Source organism: Crinia signifera, chromosome 7 (assembly GCF_055691185.1).
Source record: "Crinia signifera chromosome 7, ASM5569118v1, whole genome shotgun sequence".
Lineage (NCBI taxonomy): Eukaryota > Metazoa > Chordata > Amphibia > Anura > Myobatrachidae > Crinia > Crinia signifera.
This window is the reverse complement of record NC_139223.1, coordinates 186,103,203-186,126,258: the sequence shown is the minus strand read 5'-3', so window position 1 is coordinate 186,126,258 and position 23,056 is coordinate 186,103,203. Positions and strand designations below refer to the sequence as shown.

Genomic DNA, 23,056 nt, shown 5'->3' with positions numbered 1-23,056 from the left:
ACCCTGAAGACCAACCACCATTTCCTTATGGAAACAGACTATATCCCATTCTCCTCTTCTCCAAACTCCCCACACATCCGCTGGCTCCCATGGCACACCTATACCACGGAAGGAGCAGGTGCTCAGTTACTCCCTCCGTTACCCCCTTCAGACCCACTCCAATTCAGTTTGAATGAGCCACCAGATCATTAGATTCCCCCATACACATCTCTTCACAATTTTAATGCCATCGATGTCTGATTGATGTACTGTGTTCTGAGTTTAACCATGTTACCCACCAAATATTTCTAAATCGCTTACCGGTTGTAGTAGAACAGGTCATATTACAGACGTGTCTAGTTCATATGTAGACTGTGTCTTGCCCTTGTAATGACTGTATCAGATTTGATTTATATCTTTGATGTCCAACCCTCCCCCCCCCCTGAAAGTTCCCCCCTCTTTCTTTTCTGTACCCCATTTAAACTTTGTTACAATAAAAATTTATTGATGGAAAAAAAAAAAAAAATATTTCAATGTGAATCCCTTAACATGGTTATGGCTTAATGTATAATTTAGAGGTATGCGGTGGAATGCTCGACAGTGTCTAGGTCGGCAGTCAAAAGTTCCACCATTATTGGTCAGACAGCCAGCTCAGTGAGGAAGGGAGGCGGGGCTGCCGCCAGGAGTAAAAGGGGCAAGGTGGGGGCGGAACAACGGAGAGAAAGTCCTGTTTGGGGGTCGTGGCCCTTGTGATTGCATCAATGTGGCCACACCCCCACCATGCAATACCTTTATTTCAGGAATTGCACAGCGGTGGACGATGGGCTACAATTAAGCGATTCATGTCATTTGGTCCCACTGACCCCTTAACGAGGGGAGGGGGGTCACGGGAGACTAACAGCTTTCCGGGAAACTTGCCCCCCTTTCCAGGGGGCCGGGAGGCGGACCCAATTTCCGGGACCCTCCCGACCACTCCAGTAGGGTTGGCAACCCTGCTATTGGTCGATACATCAAAAAAGTTTCACATGAATTATGTCGACAAGAACAAAAGGTCGACACAAGCCAAAAATTAATGTTGACCTGAAAAGGTCGGCATGATTTTTTAAACTTTTTTTTTTTCTTTAAAAAAATGGACTCGTTCATACTTAACCATCCTATTGAGGCACCCTGCCCGAAGCATGTCAAGCGCAGCGGTATACTTATACAGTGCCCATGTCAAAATTTATCGACATAGACACCAAAAATTTTAAAAAGAAATCATGTCATCCTTTTCCAAGTCGACCTTTTTGCTTGTGTCAACTTTTTGTCCTTGTTGACCTTTTGGCTGTTTTGACCTTTTGCCTGTCGACCACTAATGGTGAACCTTTTGACTGTTGAACTGTCGAGCTTTTGATCCAGACCTGATTTATAAATCGGGGCTCTTTACTTTTTAAAATGGTTCTTTTTCTTACTAGAGTGATTCTGCATCAAACAGCAAAACTATTGTAAGAAGAAAATCCTTAAGTGTAAAACTGTTTATTTTATATTATTTGCCTTTTATCGTTATGTATAACATGTAGCTGTACTGTAAAGTAGGCTGCCGGTCGACAGATTTTGATAAATTTGGTATAATATATGTATTTTTTATTATCTAGAAATAAATGACAATAGGACAACCAGCACACATGAAGAGGTAAGTTACCAGCTATGTGTCACATCATGTGTTTCCTTGTTTTGTCATTTAAAAGGTAAATTAGCGTTACGTTTTGGAACAGGGACAGGTTCCTCACAGTTGCCGTCTCTGTAATGGCGGCTGCCCTAATAATCTACATACCAGTTATTTGATGCTATATAAGCTTAAGTCATTTTTCAAAAAACATTCGAGGCACACTGCAAAATTCCTTGGTTTTGCACCACGGGGCATCTATGGACAGCAAATGTGGTAAAACATTTGTTTTGGAGGTGCACAATGCATATAATGTATTCATGAACTGGTAGTCGGCCATTATAGTTGGATCCCGAAGGTGAAATATTTGTTGGCCTGGAGGTGAAATAGTTGTTGGTGTCCCCCAAATTCACTACCAGCACCCCATCCTGGAGCACCATGGCTCACACTCTCTATAAGGCCACCGAATGGTAGGGTGTGGGGTACTAATTAAATGGTCCTGGCCTTGTAAGGAGGGCCCACAAGGGCCAGTACCCCTGTGCAGCTGGCTGTGCCCTATGCACAGCTGATAGGAGGATGGGACGTTAGAGTGGGGGGAACTGTGCTTTCAAGAGTAAGTCTCTCTCCATAGGTGCTGGATGCTGTAGGAGAGGGTCCTGCCTTCCTTCTGATTTTTATATTCACCCTTCCCCTTTACATTCACTCTCACCACCTTAGCTGCACCCAGTCAGAGGGACAGAGGACAGTGGCACATTCCTCCTGGGCTCCCTGCTTATGCCTCATCTGAAGTACATAAAGCCCAACCGGGAGCAATGGAGGGTGTCAGAGTGCCCCCTTCACAGCTGGTGCTTGGAGGCAACTGCCTTCCATTGTCTCCTGTATTTATGCTACTACTGTACTTTTTATGCATCCCGTGGGATGGGGACGGTTTTTCATTATTATATTACATGCAGTGCACCAAGAAGCTGTTATAGGTTGGGTCTTTTACTATAATTTTATTGGAACCCATTGATCAAAAAACCTTATACAGGTACACCACACAAAATGTTCATTCTTAATTAAAGAGAGAAAAACACACAGTTCTCATGCACATTGAATGGACTTAGGCCCTTATTCTGGTTTGTTCAAATGGACCAGAATCTTCTCAAGGGCATCGATGGTTGTGTATGTCATTTCTGCGCATGTGCATATGCCCAAGTCTGGGCGGAGAGGGGCGTGGGGCGGTCCGTTTGCATATGGGAACGTTTCGTGGGCGTTCTCATGCTAATGGGCCGATGACGCGGGTGGTGGAGGCGGGCAGCTGACCTCACCGGATGTCAGCTGCCCGCCCACTTCCTCATGAGCATCCACGCATAGAGTCACTTTTATATGCGTGCGCCTTCGCCATCATTCGATGGTCACCGACCATCGAATGATGTGGGAGGAGCCCCCAAGGCTGCGAATGGATGTTGCTGTGTAATATCCATTCACAGGCTCTGCAAGCGAATCGCCCTTGCATATGGGTGGCGGCCAGGCCACCATTCGCAAGGCGGGGTTTGGCGGACTCGCAAGGCTGAGAATTCGCAGCCTTTGCGAATCAACCAGAATAACCCCCTTACCTTCCCCAGTAGATGTCTTTTCTCAGCTACTCTAGAACCTATAAATCTACAAATGAATATTGCCATTGTGAACACATTCTTATTTTATATTTTAACCCTAGAACGTTTCTCCCAAACAGAGGAAGCAAAGTGTCTACTCAGGCCCGACCATGAAAGGTACTGTCCAGGTACTGTTCAATGTTCTATGTATTATTAACTCTTACTGATATCTATTTCATTAAATGAGTTTTGTTGCCTTTTTTCACTACTTTTATTCTTTGTTCATTGATAACAAATATTGATCAGTCAGATAATGTTTTGATCTTGTTTGTACCCCAATATCCTCTGGTTATTAATGTTATCGTGTTGTCGCCATTCACACATCATGGCTTATGATCTGCGTGTCTCTGTGGCCTAGCCTATTCCATATTGGCAGAATGGCAATCCAGGACTATGAGGGAATCACATGGCTAATACACACGCAAACACACAGGGCAGCAGAGGGTAGTAGAGAGCCTGGCTGGGCTGAGGTACTTTTCAGGGGTGTGGCCTAATAGCAGGAGGAATGGCCATGCAACCTTAGAATAAAATAGTGGGGCTATTCAATTAGACCCGAAGCCGACACTTCAGGAAAAGACAATCAACGCTAATCAGCCCCGTTTTCGAGATCACGACTGGAAAATACATAGGTCCATGAACCTATCACTGATTCTGTGTCCTTTCATCTGAAAATGAAACATTTCTGGATGCAAAATATGGTGGATAAATGTATTTAGGAAAGAAAAATCTTGATAAAGTGAAAAAAAGGCTAATTGAATCCCCCTGATAAATGGGACCTTATTCTGTTTGACATGCAAAGCTGCGAAATTTGCAGTTGTGCAAGTCCACCAAACGCCGCCCGCCACCCACACGGCCACCCCCCTCGAATGCCGCATTCCACCATAGGCATGCAAATGGATGTTTTGCATAAACATCCATTCGCAGCTTTGTGTGTGGGCACAAAATCATTCAATGGTCGCCGACCATTGTATGATTTTTGGAAGAGCTCGTAGATCTAAGACAACTCTGTGGTATCTTAGATCTGTGGACTCCCTGTACGGGAAGCAGACAGGCCGCTGACATCCGCTGACCGCCCCTCACAACCGCGTCATTGCAGAATTCCCAGGTCCAGGGTGCAGTCCCTCGCTGCCGCCCCACACCCCCCGGCCTCACTGCTAGGTGCGAAACACGTGTTGTCAGACTCATCACTCATCACTGAACTGGAATAAGTAAGAAATGTATGATGAGTAAATGATAAATCGCATACTCTCTTTAGAGCATATGAACAAATCATCCATGCTGGTCTTAAAGAGTAAATTAATGCTTAAAGTTCAGTGTAGAAATACTGTAATTCCAGTTTATAATGTATTGTCATATGTCTCCAAAAGTGGCTTATGTTATTATAACATCCTGATTGCTTATCCTGATTGCTTATGACAATTGGGTATGGCCTACACCCCTATAGCAACGCCACTGGGGGCCCAGATGCTCTATAACTTCTGCCATTGCTAATCCATGATATTTGTGTCACGTGATCCCATTACCTCCTACATTGTAAATTCACCTGGGCCTGCCCATTCTACCTTCCGTCTTCTGCTATTTGTTTTCTGTCATAATCCCCTTAATACTTAGTACATGACATTAAACATACCTCCCAACTGTCCCGGTTTTTTTGGGGACGGTCCTGCGTCCCATCCACAGCCGGCAGTGTCTCACAGTGGGGGTGGGGGGCAGTTTGGAGTCCCCCTGTCACCCACTTCTCAGCAGGGAATAGATGCTGTGCGCACACAGCTCTATTCCCCGAGTCATGCTGGCCATGCCCCAAGAATGATGTCATCGGGAGCCGTGACTCACTGGAGCTATATCATACCCATGAACCCACGCCCCCTTTTCATAGGCCACACCACCTTACCGGGAGCATGCAGGTACGTGGTGGCCAGGAGTCCCACTGCCCTGCTTCTGAAAGTTGGCAGGTATTGCATTAATCCTTTGAGTGCCAACATTGCTGTGAGAGATCCTCAAAATATCCGCTAAATATTCCAGCGCCGCTCACAGCGACTGTTCTTTTTTTGGGTGTAATATTTAACTAAACTTCAATAAATTGGCTTGGCTGTATTTGACATGTGAGCGACACTGGCATTTTTAGTGGATATTTTGAGGAAGGTGATACAGTTATGCACCAGCCAATCAAATGTGCTTAAAAATTGTCAGTTAGGAATTGATTGGCTGGTGCGTTATCACCTTCCACTTTATCACCGCCTTCTCACTTTACCAGGCTTCATACATCTGTTCCATTGAGACATATATGTTGCCAAGTCTACTATGCAGAGCAGGGCCTTAGCAGGGTGATATATTGGCCTGTGCAACACGTTAATATCGCTAACACGTGATATCATGAAGGGGCAGAACCGCATCACCATGAAGGAGCGGCACTGCACCGGTATTCAGAACTTTCTAAGGACACTCCTGGCAGCTCTCTAGGGGCGGGATGTATTAAAATACATCGCCACCCGCCGCCGCGATGCCAGCGCATATGTACTAACATATGTGGCTGGCATGGCGGTGTGGTGACCCCCGCGATACCTGTACTGTGGTGTGCGGGGGGGTTCCGCCATCTCCCTGCCGCCTGCTTCTCCCCTCACGCCAGGGACAACTAAGCAGGCTGTCCCCAGCGCCTCCTCCTCCCCCTGCAGCCGGAAGGACGTTCGGCTGCTTTACCAAGGGGAGGAAGGGCTTACCTTCCGGGTCCAGGAGGACCTGGACTAAGGTAAGCCAGAGGGAGGGGGACAGGGGGGTCGGCGGATTTGCATTGGTGGTGTTGGGCGGCGAAAAGAAGCCCATAGGTTTCTATAGGGTATCGCCACCCAAAGGTGGCGATACCCTACTATGCGGTATCGTGGCGGCGGGGTTAGTACATCACCTTAGTACATCCCGCCCTAGGCCTGAAGGCACCTGGTGGTGCTAAGGGTTAGCGATGTTCCCAATCCCTAGGCTCTGCTCTTTGGGTAGCGGCACCACTCGGCTCAATCCAGGTACATAATGGTTTTTTTAGAGCCACACCTGTAGTACCAAGTACAATATATTGATACATATTTGGTGCCAAGGCTAATATACAGAGACATATTTGATAACAAGTTTAAGACTTATTTACCAACCCGCTTCATTAATTTTTGCTCCAATGTCTGTGAAGCATGCTAATTTCCAGCCTAGCAGTTTTTTTTTTAGCCATACTCTCCACTCTGGCAGCTTTACCCTAGGACAAAAAGCACAGCAGCTTTCAACCAGTGATGCCTGCTGTTCGATTTAGCAGCATTCAACTAGTGATGCCTGCTGATATGTTTGGCAGCTTTAATCCAGAGATGCCTGCTGCTATGGCTAGCAGCTTTCAACCAGTGATGCCTGCTATTCTTGTTGGCAGCTTTCAACCAGTGATGCCTGCTGTTCTGTTTGGCAGCTTTCAACTAGTGATGCCTGCAGTTCTGCTTGGCACCTTTCAACTAGTAATGCCTACTGTTCTGGTTGGCAGCTTTCAACCAGTGATGCCTGCTGTTCTGGTTGGCAGCTTTCAACCAGTGATGCCTGCTGTTCTGTTTGGCAGCTTTCAACTAGTGATGCCTGATGTTCTGGTTGGCAGCTTTCAACCAGTGATGCCTGCTGTTCTGGTTGGCAGCTTTTAACTAGTGATGCCTGCTGTTTTGGTTGGCAGCTTCCAACCAGTGATGCATGCTGTTCTGGTTGGCAGCTTTCAACCAGTGATGCCTGCTGTTTTGGTAGGCAGCTTTCAACTAGTGATGCCTGATGTTCTGGTTGGCAGCTTTCAACCAGTGATGCCTGCTGCTCTGGTTGTCAGCTTCCAACCAGTGATGCCTGCTGTTCTGGTTGTCAGATTTCAACCAGTGATGCCTGCTGTTCTGTTTGGCAGCTTTCAACTAGTGATGCCTGCTGTTCTGGTTGGCAGCTTTCAACCAGTGATGCCTGCTGTTTTGGTTGTCAGCTTTCAACCAGTGATGCCTGCTGTTCTGGTTGGCAGCTTTCAACCAGTGATGCCTGCTGTTTTGGTTGGCAGCTTTCAACCAGTGATGCCTGCAGGTTTAAATAAATGCTGCTTTGCTTCCTGTCCTAGAATGAAACAGCAGTACAGTACCATTCATATGCAGCCTTCAAAATAAATTATCACATTTTATTATTTTATATATCTTGTAGTCTTATAAAGCAGATTAGAATTTCATTTTTATTTGCTGTGTTTTATTTTGTGTTTTAATTTGCTTTATTGCATGTGCAGGCAGCTTTGAGCAGGCAAAATCTTTTATTTATACTGATGACAGGCATCAGTCTCCCGGCATGTCACATCTGCCAACAGTAACCGAGAGCACGGAACTTCTTCCAAAACCTAGGAGGAAGGATACTCCATATCATCTTGACTTGCCGCTTTTTCCAGGTAGTATGTCCAGATTATCAATGGAGAAAATAATTTAAGTGGAGAAAAGTTAAAAAATACAAAGTGGTTTCCCCCCACAATGAATGGGCCCTATTGGGCACTGACACAGAATATGGGGACCTTACAATTAAGTAAGGCGCAGGCCAGTCCTGTTTTGGGCCGCATCGGCTGCTTGCGACATCAGGCAGCCAGATGCTCCCCACACCCAAGCAGTCTGGACATGCAGGCGCTGTCCACGCCGCTCCCACAATATGGTCCTTCGCCACCCCCTCCAATGGTATCAGGGCTCTCTCATGGGCATCCCGGTGCAGAAGTGCACACCCAATAGCGATTTCTGTACTTCTGCTGGTAAGTCTGAGTTGGGCCTATAGTGCGTACGTTAACTTTTATTAATTAGTACAGCTTTTTTCAACCACTGTGAACTCACTATGAACTCCCACTAGTGTGCCATGAAGTGTTCTCGAGTGTGCCACCAGAGCTAGAGATGTCCACACCAGTGTTCCTACACCACCACCTGTTCAATTGTTATTCACTGGTCTCACGTTTTCATCTGAAGGCCGATTAATTTTATTTTTATTACCTGTGGGAACCAGTGTGATTGCTTTTTTCATATGGGAGACAATGTTTTTTTTTATTTTTTATTGATTTAGTTGAACTGTTCCCCTGTACTTTGTAAAAGGGAATGTGGGCATTTTATGTACTACTGCACATACATCTAAAGCCCTGTACACACGCTTAGATTTGCTTTAGATTTGATGTTAGGCCAGGTACACACCAGAACGATCCTGATTGTTAGTAGATCGTTAGCAGATTGTGTGATTTTCGCACGATCTGTTGGAGCACACAATCTGCTAACAATCTGCTAACGATCTGCATCCAATCTGATCCCAATCCGATCTGAGTCTGTATCCAGTTGAATGGATCTTTTACAGATCCTCACTGCAGCAGGTAGGATCTGTAAAACGACCAAACGACAGCGGGGACGCGCATCGGATTGGAATCGGATCGGAATTGGACCTAAACATGCCCAATCTACATACAATCTGCATCCAATCGGTCGGAATTGGATCCAGATTGATGGAATTGAGCCCTAATCGTTCTGGTGTGTACCCCCCCTTAGATTTGATTTTCTATTAGATCTGGCATTAGATCATCCCATTCGATTTGGCATTAGATCTGTACTTTTGCATTCGATTCGATTTCGATTTCACAATGTAGGCACAATGTACTCATTCGATTTACTGGATCGAATTCGAGATTTCCTTGACTGCACAGTAGATTTTTCCATTTGATTTTCAGAAAACGGGAGCGCGCATCGAATCGAATGCAGATCGAAAGTGTCTTAAAAGCCATTCGATGTGGATTCGATTTTGCTTCTATAAGCAAAATCGAATCGAAAACAGGGAAAAATCTAAGCATGTGTACACAGCTTAAGACTGGTGCATTACAGAAATGCATGTGGCACAGAGTGACAGGTCTGGGAACAGAGAACCATTGCTTGATGAGTGATGTGGTGAGGAACTACTTAAAGTTCTAGAGGATCGTTTATGATACATATGCAGAGTGTCATTTTGTGAACTTCCCCGTGATGCAAACACCGAAGCACTTGCACAATAACGGCTGCCCCCTGGCTGCGCAGCCGAGCTGTGAAGCCAATCCTGGGGCCATTATTTTGGGGCACTGTGTGATTCAGCCACTGCCCCTCGCTGCCCCTCGATTGTCCGGCTGGCATCCAGAAAATGCTCAGTCACCACCTCTGTCATGCCTTAGACCAGTGATTCTCAACCTCGTTTCTCAAGTATTCCCAACAGTTCACGTTTTCTAGGTCACCCAGTGGGTGCACAGGTGCACTCATTACTCAATGACACATAAAAGATCCATATGGAGACAAGATCTATGTGGAGACATGGAAAACATGCACTGTTGGGGGTACTTGAGGACCAAGGTTGAGAACCACTGCTAGACTGGGATATTTCCCATTTTCTGCCCTGACCCTGTATACTGTAATTGTAGTCAATAGCAGTCAGCAGGGATGGATGGATGAGCAGATTGCATGCTGGGAGAATATTTTATTTATAACGTATTACTGAGGTTGGGTCCCACTACAGTAAATATTTCCATTTTTATTTTGGTGTAAAATATTATTAACTTGTACCTATTGCACATTTTACTTTTGAGGAATGTCAATTATAATGTTAGTATTCATTTGAAATGTTTTACACTCATTTGTAAATGATATCTTTTTGTTTTGAAATGGTTTTTATTTATTATTTACAAGTACCTATATAACACATACTATTTTATATTCATAATAATAGTAAAGCCCAGAAAGCTGTTGCTTCTGTTCATCAAAACTACTTTAAATGTGGGGAAAAGAGTAGTTGTAGGTGTAAATTTGTTAAAGCTTCTAAAAATGAAAACTAGTGATGTTGCCCATAGCAACCAACCAGATTATGGGGGTTATTCTGGTTTTCACAAGGCTGCGAATTCTCAGCCTTGCAAGTCCACCAAACCCCGTCCGGCAAATGCCGGGCCGCTTGCCCCCCCCCCCTCGTAGCGTGCGTTCCCAGGCACAAGCTGGGAATGGATATTTAACATAAACATCCATTCGCAGGCTGCGGGGGAACACCCACATCAGTCGATGGTCGGCGACCATCGAATGATGTGGAACGTGCACGCATATGTGGAACGTGCACGCATATGTCTAGATTTCCATTCTGTTTATATATTTATCAATACTCAGAGAGAGATAACATAGAAATATATAACTGCCATTTTTCAAACACAGCCTTTAAAATTGCAGAAGCTGATTGGTTGTTACTTAGGGCACACATTATTAAAGTACAAGCCAATCAGCTCATTTTATAACCTTGAAAATTTCAGAATCTGAAGGGTTGGCAGTTTATCTTTCTCCACTTTATCTCTAGCCAAGTGATGATAAATATTCTTTTAGAAAAGAGGTGGAGTTTGCACAAAGTGGGAGGAGTGAGACCGCTCCATGAAAAATACAGTACAGAGGGCTAGATTCAGTATAGCAGAAAAGCAAGTAACTTTGCGTCTGACACAAACCATGTTGCCATGCAACGGGAGCAAATACATTTATATTTTTTTCTATGCAGGGTAAATACTGGCAGTTTTTGCAGGTAGACCATAGATGTTATATTTATTGTGTCTTCTAGAGTGGGTGATGGTCGACCAGGCATGTCCAAACTACGGCCCTCCAACTGTTGTGAAACTACACATCCCAGCATGCCTTGCCATAGATTTAGAATTCCCTAATAGCAAAACTGTGGCAAGGCATGATGGGACTTGTAATTTCACAACAGCTGGAGGGACATAGTTTGAACGTGCCTGGTCGAAGATGTGTATATATATATATATATATATATATATATATATATATATATATATATATATATATAAACACACACACATCAGCAGCCACTAGGGGGAGGGATACCAACCTTCAATATATATATAAAAAAAGAACAGCACAAACCAAGTGGTGCTTAATAATACATCAATCACAGAGTAACATAGTAAAGTATTTATTAATAAAATCTAAAATAGACACGGGAATGGTAAAGTAACAATTCCTGCTTATATTCAATTAATATCAGCAAATACTGCATGTGAAAACATGAATAGTTAATTGTCAAAATGATTATATGAAGCCTTGGAAGTCCATGGCCTCTTAAATAGGCCTAAACCATCTCCTGGATTGGCTGGGAGGCTTCCAAAAATCATGTCATGCTCCCAACCCCCCAGTAGGCCAGAGAAGTCTACAGGACCACCTCTCCACACACGCGCACACACACACACACACACACACAGCAGGGTTGCCCAGCGGTGAAAGTAGAAAAAATGACATAGTGGTACTTCGAAAAATGGGCGTGGTCAGGGGCATGGTCATATGACACTAGGGGGAGTGGCTACATGACAAAACTTTAGAACACGATGACATTTCTGTTTGGACTTGTGCAGGGCCGGTGCTAGGGTGTACGGCGCCCTCCTGCAAACCATACATTTTGCGCCCTTTCACATTGCCATTGCAACAAGCTGCAGCCCGATTGTGGGAGCGTATGCAACATGCGATCCTATGGAGATCTCTGCTGCATGTACATGTATGCATAGACCATCTCAGTGCTGTGTCCGCAAAATGTTGCAGGCGCTACATGCCTCAACGCAAGTGTCCGTGAGGAAGAGGGGGCAGGTCATAGGAGGAGGACAGTGTGTGCGCGGTGCAGAGAGCTGCTCAGCCTCTCCATACTGCTGCCCGCTGTCAGACAGGCACTGCGGGCGGGATGTATTGGCAGAGTGTATATAAGTACGTGCAGTGTGGTTGTTAGACCTCACACTTAGAAGATATAACCAGTTTGAAGGGTTTATTCAAGTGGCAGGCTTGTAGGTTACAACAGTACTTCATGTGTTAACTTCAAGCAGTAATACAACTTGTACATTTGGTAACGACAGTCTCTGGTTGTTACTTAGCTGTAGCGTTTTGGCGCGTGCAGGGTAAATGACAGTCTGCTGGTTTACGCTGCGGTATCTCTCCCAGTCTCGCTGCCGCCAATGATGACTGATCTCCCTGTGCAAAAGGTCACGCTGGTAACGGGTTTACAGCGGGGCTTGCTCCTATGCGCTCCGGTGCACGTGGAGCTACAAACAGCATGGACGGAGTCACACACGATCTGAGGCACACTCTAACGCGGGGACTTCCTCACAGGAAAGAGTAACGCTGCCAGCAGGGTCAGGGGTCTCTGCCCTGCTATTCGCTTAAGCGACCTGTCACTCAGGGTGACGCTTAACTACGTTGGCTGCAAGGGGGAAAGGGAAGACTGTAAGTCTTACACTAAGCAGTGTATGCGGAGACAGGCGCTGAGCGCTGCAATCTAACACTCCCCCTCGCTTAAGGCTGTCTTCGGCTACATAAAAGAACTCAATACAATGCTTTGTCCTTTTGTAATACCTGTAACCGAAAATATGGTTAGAGAGAAAAAGACATTCAGAACATCAAAAACTTCAAATCAACATTTTTGAACTTAGACAAGTCCACAGTCCTTCACGAACTTAGTAAGCAAGTTTCCCGACAGTCCTTTAGTAAGCATGTCAGCGACATTCTGTTCACTTGCAATGTATTCAACATCGATGGACTTGTTCTCCACTAGTTCTCTGATGAAGTGATGTCTTATCGCGATGTGCTTTGACCTTCCATGGTGCTTGGTAGTACAGGAAAGATCTATTGCTCCCCTGTTATCACATGCGATACTGATAGTCTCTTCTTCATAAAGTAGACCTAACTCACACAAAGTCTCTTTGATCCAGAGTGCTTCTTTTGATGTCTCTGTAAGAGCCATGTATTCGGCCTCGGTTGTTGAGAGAGCAACGGTCGGTTGTTTTCTACTCGCCCAACTAACTGCTGCTCCGGCCAGTGTGAACAGGTAACCGGTGTGGGAACGACGATCATCTTCATCTGCTCCCCAGTCGGCATCGCAGAAGACTTTCAAATTTGAATTGCTTGTCTTGGCGAATTTTAATTTCAAGGAACTTGTACCTTTTAGGTATCTCAGAATCCTCTTCACTGCGATCCAGTGTTGTCTTCCAGGATTTATTGCAAATTGGCTCACCCGACTGACTGCATGAGTGATGTCTGGACGAGTTCCAATACTTGCATACATAAGACTTCCAACCACGTTCTTGTAAGGAACATCTTGCATTTCCTCTATTTCTTCTTGTGTGGTTGGTGACATACCTTTTGTAATCTTGACGCTTTTGTCAATTGGTGTATTCACTGACTTGGAGTCTGCCATCCCATACTTCAAGATTGTTGCCTCGATGTACGTTTGTTGGTCGACTGTGACTGTTCCCTTTTGCAAGTTTTGAACAATCCTCATGCCCAACAGATGATTGGCTGGACCTAAGTCTTTCAACTTGAATCTCTGTTTCAGTTGATCTCTCACACTTGTGATGTGATCTTCGTGACCTGCTATAAGTATATCATCCACATAGACTGCTATGATGAACAACTTTTCTCCCAGAGTTTTGTGATAAAGGCAGTGGTCAGTCTCTGATCTAATAAAATTCATTTCAAGCAGTACTGTGTCCAATTTTATGTACCAGCAACGACCACTCTGCTTTAGGCCATATATGGATTTCTTCAGAAGACACACTTTCTCTGTCTGAAGTTCATTCTCATCATAATGATCTGGTGATTCCATATAGATCTCTTCAAGTAGTTCTCCATTTAGAAACGCTGAATCGAAGTCTAATTGGTATAGCAGTAAGTCTTGTAAAGTGGCGACTGCAATTACTAATCTGAGAGTGTTATACCTCGCAACAGGTGAGTATATCTCCCCATAGTCAATTCCGGATCTCTGTGTGTATCCCTTAGCAACAAGACGGGCTTTGTAACGGGCAACTTCTCCGTCTGAATTTAACTTCTTGCAGAAGACCCACTTGTTCTTGACTGTCTTGCGGTTGCTTGGCCTATTTACTATGGTCCAAGTATCGTTCTCTCTCAGTGCTGATAACTCTGTGTCTATTGCAGATTTCCATTTCGCCCAATCACTGCACGCTTTCGCTTCTTGAATACTCTGAGGTTCACTGAAAGCAATATTCGCATATTCTTCCTCATATCTTCTGGCTGGTATGCCCTTGTTTCTTCTCACAGAAGCTCTTTTAGTTGGTTCGCTTCCTTCTTCAGTATTTTCTGTTGCAGGTATGCTTTCTATTTCACATACCTCTACTAGTGCTTGCTTTTCTTGCTCTTTTGCTTTTGTGGGTGATGCTGTTTCTTGAAATATCACATCTCTTGATTTCAGAAGACTTCTGTTCTCTGCATCCCAGAGCCTGTATCCTTTGCTCTCCTCTTCCATTGGTCCGCACACATCTGTGTGCACCAGAGCTAGTTGTGTTTCTGCTCTGCCTGCTGACTTGGGAAATGGGTTGCGGGTCTGCTTGCCTTTTATGCAACTCTCGCACACAGGTCTTCCGGTGTCTTTCACTGTGATTCCTGTTGCCATCCCATCAGCTAATTTCTGGACATTATCATATCATAAGTGTCCCAAACGTCTGTGCCAGAGCTCCATGGACTCATTTTCAGCAGAGGCTGCCAAAGCTACACATTCATCTGTGTCTAGGACGTATAGTTGGTTGCATCGGGTTGCTGAAGCAATTACAGTCCCTCTTTCATTATGCACCATGCACTTGCCCTTTGCAAACTGGACTCTGTAGCCTTTTGCCTCGAGTACGCTGATAGCGATGAGGTTACTTCCCAATTCTGGTACATACAGGACGTCTTGGATATCTGTGACTACTGTCTGTCCCTCAATTCTTAGTCTCACTGTGATTGTCCCAACACTTGAAGCAGTAAGGATCTTTTCACCAATCCCGGTAACTGTTGTGGGGTTACACTGTGTTAAAGAATTGAACCACTCCTTGTTGCAGCTGAAGTGTCTAGAAGCTCCCGAGTCCATGTACCAGAGATCCCTCCTTGGCTTGTCTGTTACATTCAGTGCTGACTCGTTCTTCTTATCATGCCGCTTGTGCATGTCACTAGTGTTCTTCAGCCTGCATTCTGAAGCCTTGTGCCCTACTTTGTGGCACACATAACATTTGAATGTGCATTTCTTGGGTTTCGCACCCTTTGCTACTAAGGCAGAACCTTCAGCTATGGCATCCTTGTGGATTCTCTCTTGGAACTGTAGTAGTTTGGCTCTCACAACTTCAGTTGTAAGCTTGGTCTCATTTGACTCTAGTGCGACAACCAGAAAGTCAAATTCCTCTGTCAAATTCTGCAGCATTACCATTGCTACTTCTTCCTCATCCACTTTTGCTCCTACACACGCCAATTGCTGAGCTATCGATAGTATTTTATCAATATAATCGTTCATGTCCTTGCATGCATTCAATTTTGTTCCATACAGTGTGCGTCTCAGACTTATCCTTCTCATTAAGCCTTTATTTTCATAAGCACCTTGTAGAGTTGTCCACATGTCCTTAGCGGACTCCTTCCCACAGATAGTAGAATAAACATGCTGCTCCACAGCCAGGCCTATTGTGCCAATGGCCTTGTCTACCTCTTCTGGGTTTGGACTTTCTCCTGGGGCTATTGTGACTTTCCATAGCTTCTCCCTCTTAAGCTGCATTTCCATAGCGAACTTCCATGTAGTGTAATTCTCTGAGCCTTTGAGCTTTGGAAAGTTCATGCTATGCCCTGTACTGTGCATTCTCGTTAACTCTTCCACAAATGGCAATTTAGAAATAATTCCTTTGTGTTCTTTTATGTACTGCGCTAGCACTTTGTCTTCAGGGGGTTAATCTTCGCGCACGTGACGTGCTGGGCCCATAACCTATTGGCAGAGTGTATATAAGTACGTGCAGTGTGGTTGTTAGACCTCACACTTAGAAGATATAACCAGTTTGAAGGGTTTATTCAAGTGGCAGGCTTGTAGGTTACAACAGTACTTCATGTGTTAACTTCAAGCAGTAATACAACTTGTACATTTGGTAACGACAGTCTCTGGTTGTTACTTAGCTGTAGCGTTTTGGCGCGTGCAGGGTAAATGACAGTCTGCTGGTTTACGCTGCGGTATCTCTCCCAGTCTCGCTGCCGCCAATGATGACTGATCTCCCTGTGCAAAAGGTCACGCTGGTAACGGGTTTACAGCGGGGCTTGCTCCTATGCGCTCCGGTGCACGTGGAGCTACAAACAGCATGGACGGAGTCACACACGATCTGAGGCACACTCTAACGCGGGGACTTCCTCACAGGAAAGAGTAACGCTGCCAGCAGGGTCAGGGGTCTCTGCCCTGCTATTCGCTTAAGCGACCTGTCACTCAGGGTGACGCTTAACTACGTTGGCTGCAAGGGGGAAAGGGAAGACTGTAAGTCTTACACTAAGCAGTGTATGCGGAGACAGGCGCTGAGCGCTGCAATCTAACAGGATGTAGGCTGTGTGCACTCACTGTGCAAGGAACAGATCTTTATACTGCTGCCCACCCGATCTCAGACAGGTGCTGCGGGCAGCGTGCAGGAGGCAGTGACAGTGAGGGCTGAGGCAGCTTTAGCAGAGCAGGGAGTGAGACAGCGCCTTTACAGCATGGCGCCTCCCTGCTTTGCAGGAGCTGCTGAGTGGGTAGCGCCGGCCCTGGACTTGTGCATTGCATCCTGCACACAAAATGTAGGAGCCAGATAAACTACAAGGCACATGGACAAAATTTACACAGTAATGCCTGTTACGCGTCACACACCCAATACATATTACCCATGCCATAACGCCCATTACACATTATGCCGCACACCATACTACCCATTGTGCCGCTGCCGCACAACTGATGCCCATTACTAATATGCCTCCACAGTGCCAGATATGCCCCCACAGTGCTAAGTATGCCCCCACAGTGCCACACATATGCCCACACAGTGCCACACATATGCCCCCAGTGCCAGATATGCCCCCACAGTGCCAGACATATGCCTCCACAGTGCCACACATATGCCCACACAGTACCACACATATGCCCACACAGTGCCACACATATGCCCCCAGTGCCAGATATGCCCCCACAGTGCCAGACATATGCCCACACAGTGCCACACATATGCCCCAGTGCCAGATATGCCCCCACAGTGCCAGACATATGCCTCCACAGTGCCACACATATGTCCACACAGTACCAAATATGCCCCCACAGTGCCACACATATGCCCACACAGTGCCAGATATGCCCCCAGTGCCAGATATGCCCATAGTGCCAGATATGCCCCCACAGTGCCAGACATATGCCTCCACAGTGCCACACATATGCCCACACAGTACCAAATATGCCCCCACAGTGCCACACATATGCACACACAGTGCCAGATATGCCCCCAGTGCCAGATATGCCCATAGTGCCAGATATGCCCCCCACAGTGCCAGATATGCCCACACAGTGCCAGATATGCCCCCAGTGCCAGATATGCCCCCACAGTGCCAGATATGCCCCCACAGTGCTAGATATGCCCCCACAGTGCCAGATACGCCCACACAGTGCCAGCTATGCCCCCAGTGCCAGATATGCCCCCACAGTGCTGGTATGCCCCCACAGTACCTGGTATGCCCCCCACAGTGCCAGATATGCCCCCCCCCCCACAGTGCCAGATATGCCCCCATAGTGCCAGCGGCAGCACAGTACAACTCACCGTGCAGTGCTGGCTGGCCTGGGCGGCTCAAGTTGTCTCCTGCTGCAGCCTGCTCTCTCCCCCTCCAGCTGCTGCCTCCAGCCGCTGCTGCTGCTCTCCTCCCCTCCAAAGGGAACCTGCGTGGCCTGTACAGGTCCGCCGCCCCCGTCACTTACATATGCGCAGTGAGATTCCGGGGGGGTATTTGTTATGGCGGTACGGGGTACCGGCACACTATGTTTTAGTGGTATGCCGTACAACCCCGTACAGCCATACTTACAGCCCTGGGGTTGCCTACCCTCCTGGAATGGCCGGGAGGCTCCCGAAAATCGGGTCCCCCTACCGCCCCCCCAACCCCCCCCCCCCCCCCCCCCCGGAAAGGTGGGCAACCCTTCCAGATACCGGTGGCACCCTCCGAATCTCCCTGGCCGCAATGGTAAATTACCATGATTCGCGGCTTTTTGAGGGGAGGGGCTAAAGATGCAAATCACATCATTTATCAGGCCCCAACCCCCAAAGTGCTACTGACAGTCTCCTCTCCAGGCTTCTCCCGTAGAGGAGACTTTAAAAGTAGGCAACCCTGACACATAGGGGGTTATTTTGGTTCACTCTTTCTGACAAAATCCTTATTAGATGGACAAAACCATGTGCATTGCAGGGGGGCAGACAGTGGCGGATTCAGGGGGGGGGCACCCGGGCACGTGCCCCCCCTGTAATTTCATTTTGTAGCTGAGGACCAGGGCTTTCCAACGAGCCCAGTCCCGTGTCTCTAGCCCCCCGGGAACCGGAGATATCGCCTGGCAAAGCTGTAACGTTTTTTCCCCATAGGATAATATGGGACCCGTCAATTCCGACCCCCACCCTGTTCCGACGGCTGCCAGTTCTGCCCCTGGCATCACAGAAGATTATGGTTGATCTCATTCAATTCCAAATCGCTGGGCCTTCAATATGATACCAGTCTGGTCCATATCGGTCAATTGGTTCCAGAGATATTGCGTGTAAACCAATTTTTTTATTTTTGAAATGTAATTTCATGGCTGTTCATGTTCTTTGAGGGCAGATTACTCTGGAACCAAACGTTCCAGTTTCACTGGATCAAAATCATTCAAAGCCCACTCAAAAGTTCTTCAATATGATACTTGTCTCATGTAAATCGGTCAGTTAGTTCCGAAGATATAGCCGGTTAAATGAGATAACTGGTTAAAGGGGTGGTTTTCTCTCCCTCTCACACCAGAAAATGCAGGGACTAGGCTGGTGTAAAAGGGGCCAACCTGGGAATGCCTTTTCTGGTGTGAAAGGGGTATTATTTCAAATAGCCTGGACCTGCAGTGCTCTGAATACAGCCAGGCTCTGCCACTGTCAGTGGTTATCACTTCTGCCTGGCGGCTGTCCCCCATTTACCGTGAGCATGTATTCCCCTTGGCAATGAGCATGTAATCCCACATGGCAACGAGCATGGAGCCTCTGGCAATGAGCATGGAACCCTTGGCAATGAGCATGTAGATAAGCAGTATTTATGTAGCATAATTTTTAATAGGCATTATGGTGTTTGGCATTATACATAATGGACATAATGGCGTGTAACTTAACGTGTAATGCGCGCCTTTGGTGGACAATGTCCCTGTTTATGAAGCGTATTGTGAATTTTGGCTTAATCTGTGTGGCATTATGTGAATTCTGGCTCAATCCGTGTGGCATTATGTGAATTTTGACTCAATCCGTGTGGCATTATGTGAATATTGTCTCAATCCGTGTGGCATTATGTGAGTTTTGGCTCAATCCATGTGGCATTATGTGAATTTTGACTCAATCCATGTGGCATTTTATGAATTGTGGCTCAATCCATGTGGCATTATGTGAATTTTGGCTCAATCCGTGTGGCATTATGTGAATTTTGGCTCAATCCGTGTGGCATTATGTGAATTTTGGCTCAATCCGTGTGGCATTATGTGAATTTTGGCTCAATCCATTTGGCATTATGTGAATTTTGGCTCAATCTGTGTGGCATTATGTGAATTTTGGCTCAATCCGTGTGGCATTATGTGAATTTTGGCTCAATTCGTGTGGCATTATGTGAATTTTGGCTCAATCCGTGTGGCATTATGTGAATTTTGGCTCAATCCATGTGGCATTATGTGAATTTTGGCTCAATCCGTGTGGCATTATGTGAATTTTGGCTCAATCCGTGTGGCATTATGTGAATTTTGGCTCAATCCATTTGGCATTATGTGAATTTTGGCTCAATCCGTGTGGCATTATGTGAATTTTGGCTTAATCCGTGTGGCATTATGTGAATTTTGGCTCAATCCGTGTGGCATTATGTGAATTTTGGCTCAATCCGTGTGGCATTATGTGAATTTTGGCTCAATTCGTGTGGCATTATGTGAATTTTGGCTCAATCCATTTGGCATCATGTGAATTTTGGCTCAATCCGTGTGGCATTATGTGAATTTTGGCTCAGTCCATTTGGCATTATGGGAATTTTGGCTCAATCCGTGTGGCATTATGTGAATTTTGACACAATCCATGTGGCATTATGTGAATTTTGGCTCAATCCGTGTGGCATTATGTGAATTTTGGCTCAATCCGTGTGGCATTATGTGAATTTTGGCTCAATCCATTTGGCATCATGTGAATTTTGGCTCAATCCGTGTGGCATTATGTGAATTTTGGCTCAGTCCATTTGGCATTATGGGAATTTTGGCTCAATCCGTGTGGCATTATGTGAATTTTGACACAATCCATGTGGCATTATGTGAATTTTGGCTCATTCCATTTGGCATCATCTGTAAGGGGCAAGTATAATGGGGTCTAGTATTTTGTTGCATAATGTGTAGAAGTTGTGTAGAACTGTAGAAGCCTTCGGCGCGCGCACAACTGCATCCTTCACTTTTGTCGCCATGGTGGGCCTGCGTACTTTTAATCCCATTCCCACCCTCTCTCAGCCGCTCTCTTAGCATGTACACTGGCACAACTAACACCGCCCCTCCCCCACCTAAACCCTCTTTTATCATGGTGCCCCCCCTGTCATTTTATCCTGGATCCGCCCCTGGGGGCAGATGTTATTTGTGCAGAGATAATTAGATTTGGGTGGGGTTTTACTTCAAAGTGAGATCTATATTGCAGTGTAGAAATAAAGCAGCCAGTATTTACCCTGCACAGAAACAAAATAACTCACCCAAATCTAATTCTCTCTGCACATTTTACATCTGCCCCACCTGCAGTGCACATGGTTTTGTCCATCTAAGAAGGATTTTGTCAGAAAGAGTGAACCAAAATAACCCCCACAGCCTCTAGCACCCCCCTCAGCCATCCTTGAAACTTGGCTGTCCAGAAAGGCTGATGATGTGATTCATGCTGAACAGTTCCACCCACCACAATTCAATGCCGGTAATTAGAGCATTGGGGCCACCATGACATAGCCACACCCCCTTTGTTAACGACCTAGCTGTACCTCCCGCATGAGGCAGCCGGAAATGCTGATACCTATGGCCTAAACTGACAGCCTCATGGTTACCTAATAATCGGTCCTATGCACCAATTTTCAATATATGCTGTAATATCACAAAGCAGATAAGATTTTTTTTTTTTTATATATATTGCCATGTTTTATTTTGTGTTTCATTTTTGCTTTATTGCATGTGCAGGCGGCACTGGGCAGACTAAGTCTTTACTTTATACTGATGATAGACATCAGTCCTCCAGCATGTCATATCAGCAAACAGTGACTGAGAGAACCTGCCTGCTTCCTAAACCAACACGGAAGGACACCCCGTATCAGGCTGACTTGCCGCTCTTCCCAGGTACTATACCTACATTTAACAGCAGATAAGCTATAAACATGTCACTGAAGAAATTCGTAGAAGCAATAAACTCTGCTGCCAGTAAGTAAAGCATTTAAATGGGTGTGGGTTGTTAGGTCTACAACAACTAGGTCAACACCACTAGGTCGACAGGCAGCAAGGTCAACATGTGTCTAGGTCGACATGGGTCTAGGTCGACAGGCAGGGCTGCCACTAGGAATTTTGGGGCCCAGTACTGATTTCCAGTCCCCCCCCCCCCCCCCCCCCCCCCACCTTTCACTTACTTCCCGACTCCTGCTGCAGGTCCTGAAGAATAGGTTTCTTCAATGCAAGACACCGGCAGCCAATTAAAATGCAGCACCGGCTGGGGAGCCAATCAGAGCTTGTGTACTGGCAGCTGCTCTGAGTGGCTAACGGTACACGAACTCTGTTTGGCTCAAAAGCCGGTGCAGCATTTTAATCGGCCGCTGGCGTCCTGCATTGAAGAAGCAGGCAGCACAGCGGAGGCAGTCGTGGGGGGTGGGTTTGCGGTGGGCAAAATGAGCTGCCCGGGCTCTTCCAGAGGCCAGGACCTGGGACAGTTGTACCCACAGCACCCCCCTGTCGGCAGGACACAAGCATTAGGTCGACATGGGCAAAGTCGACAGTGAAAAGGTCGACATGTGGTTTTCACTGTTTTTTTACCCGAATGTCAACACAGTCGACATGGACACATTTTGTAGTGCACCACACCCCCTCGCAACACTCGCTTCACTCGCAATACTTCGGGAACGGTGCCTCGCTACGCTCGGCACGCTATTTTATTCTCCCACCTCGCAATAGGTGATGGTAGGGCATGAAAAACCGCCTGTCGGCACATGTCGGCTCAAAAAACAGTGAAAAACCCCACGTCGACCCTTTTGAGATCTTTTGACCTAGACACTGACGACCTAATGCTTGTGTCGACCTAATGACATGTCGACCATGACCCATGTCGACCTTGTTGCCTGTCGACCTAGTGGTGTCGACCCAATGCTTGTCGACCGAGTTGCTGTAAACCTAATGACCGTATCCCATTTAAATAAAGCATCTAAGAAATACATCTGCGTTATTGTGATCAAAATAACAATGACATGGATAATAATACTCACTATATAAATATTTCAGTATCATTTATTCAACACAATCATCTATATCTGTCTAGTGTCCGTGAGTCTCTGAAACACTGCCATCTGCTGGTGAAACTACATCTCTTTCTCACACAAGAACAAACACAGAAGGTAGCAGACTAGCTTGCGAAGTTTTTGCTTCAAGCGGGCTTACAAAGTTATTGTATCATTTATTATGCGCATATGAGTAAAAATGTAAACACTGAAAGTATTTGTTCTTATTAAGAATTAGGTTCCGTTATAAATCCCGATTATTAAGAAAG

General features: G+C 46.1%; 1 protein-coding gene across 3 annotated transcripts in view; it reads left to right on the top strand.

The window, feature by feature from the left end:
- The window catches only part of PPP1R1C (protein phosphatase 1 regulatory inhibitor subunit 1C), a 68,148-nt gene that overhangs the window by 35,812 nt on the left and 9,280 nt on the right, over positions 1-23,056 (top strand). Inside the window, exons 3-6 of one of the 3 annotated variants that reach the window (XM_083152154.1) lie at positions 1,614-1,651; positions 3,342-3,378; positions 7,523-7,678; positions 21,490-21,645. In XM_083152154.1, the coding sequence (XP_083008280.1) occupies positions 1,614-1,651; positions 3,342-3,378; positions 7,523-7,678; positions 21,490-21,645 (387 nt within the window). Of the gene's footprint in view, positions 1-1,613; positions 1,652-3,323; positions 3,379-7,522; positions 7,679-21,489; positions 21,646-23,056 lie in introns of all 3 variants that reach the window. The other 2 variants (XM_083152153.1, XM_083152155.1) reach the window with 2 other exon arrangements.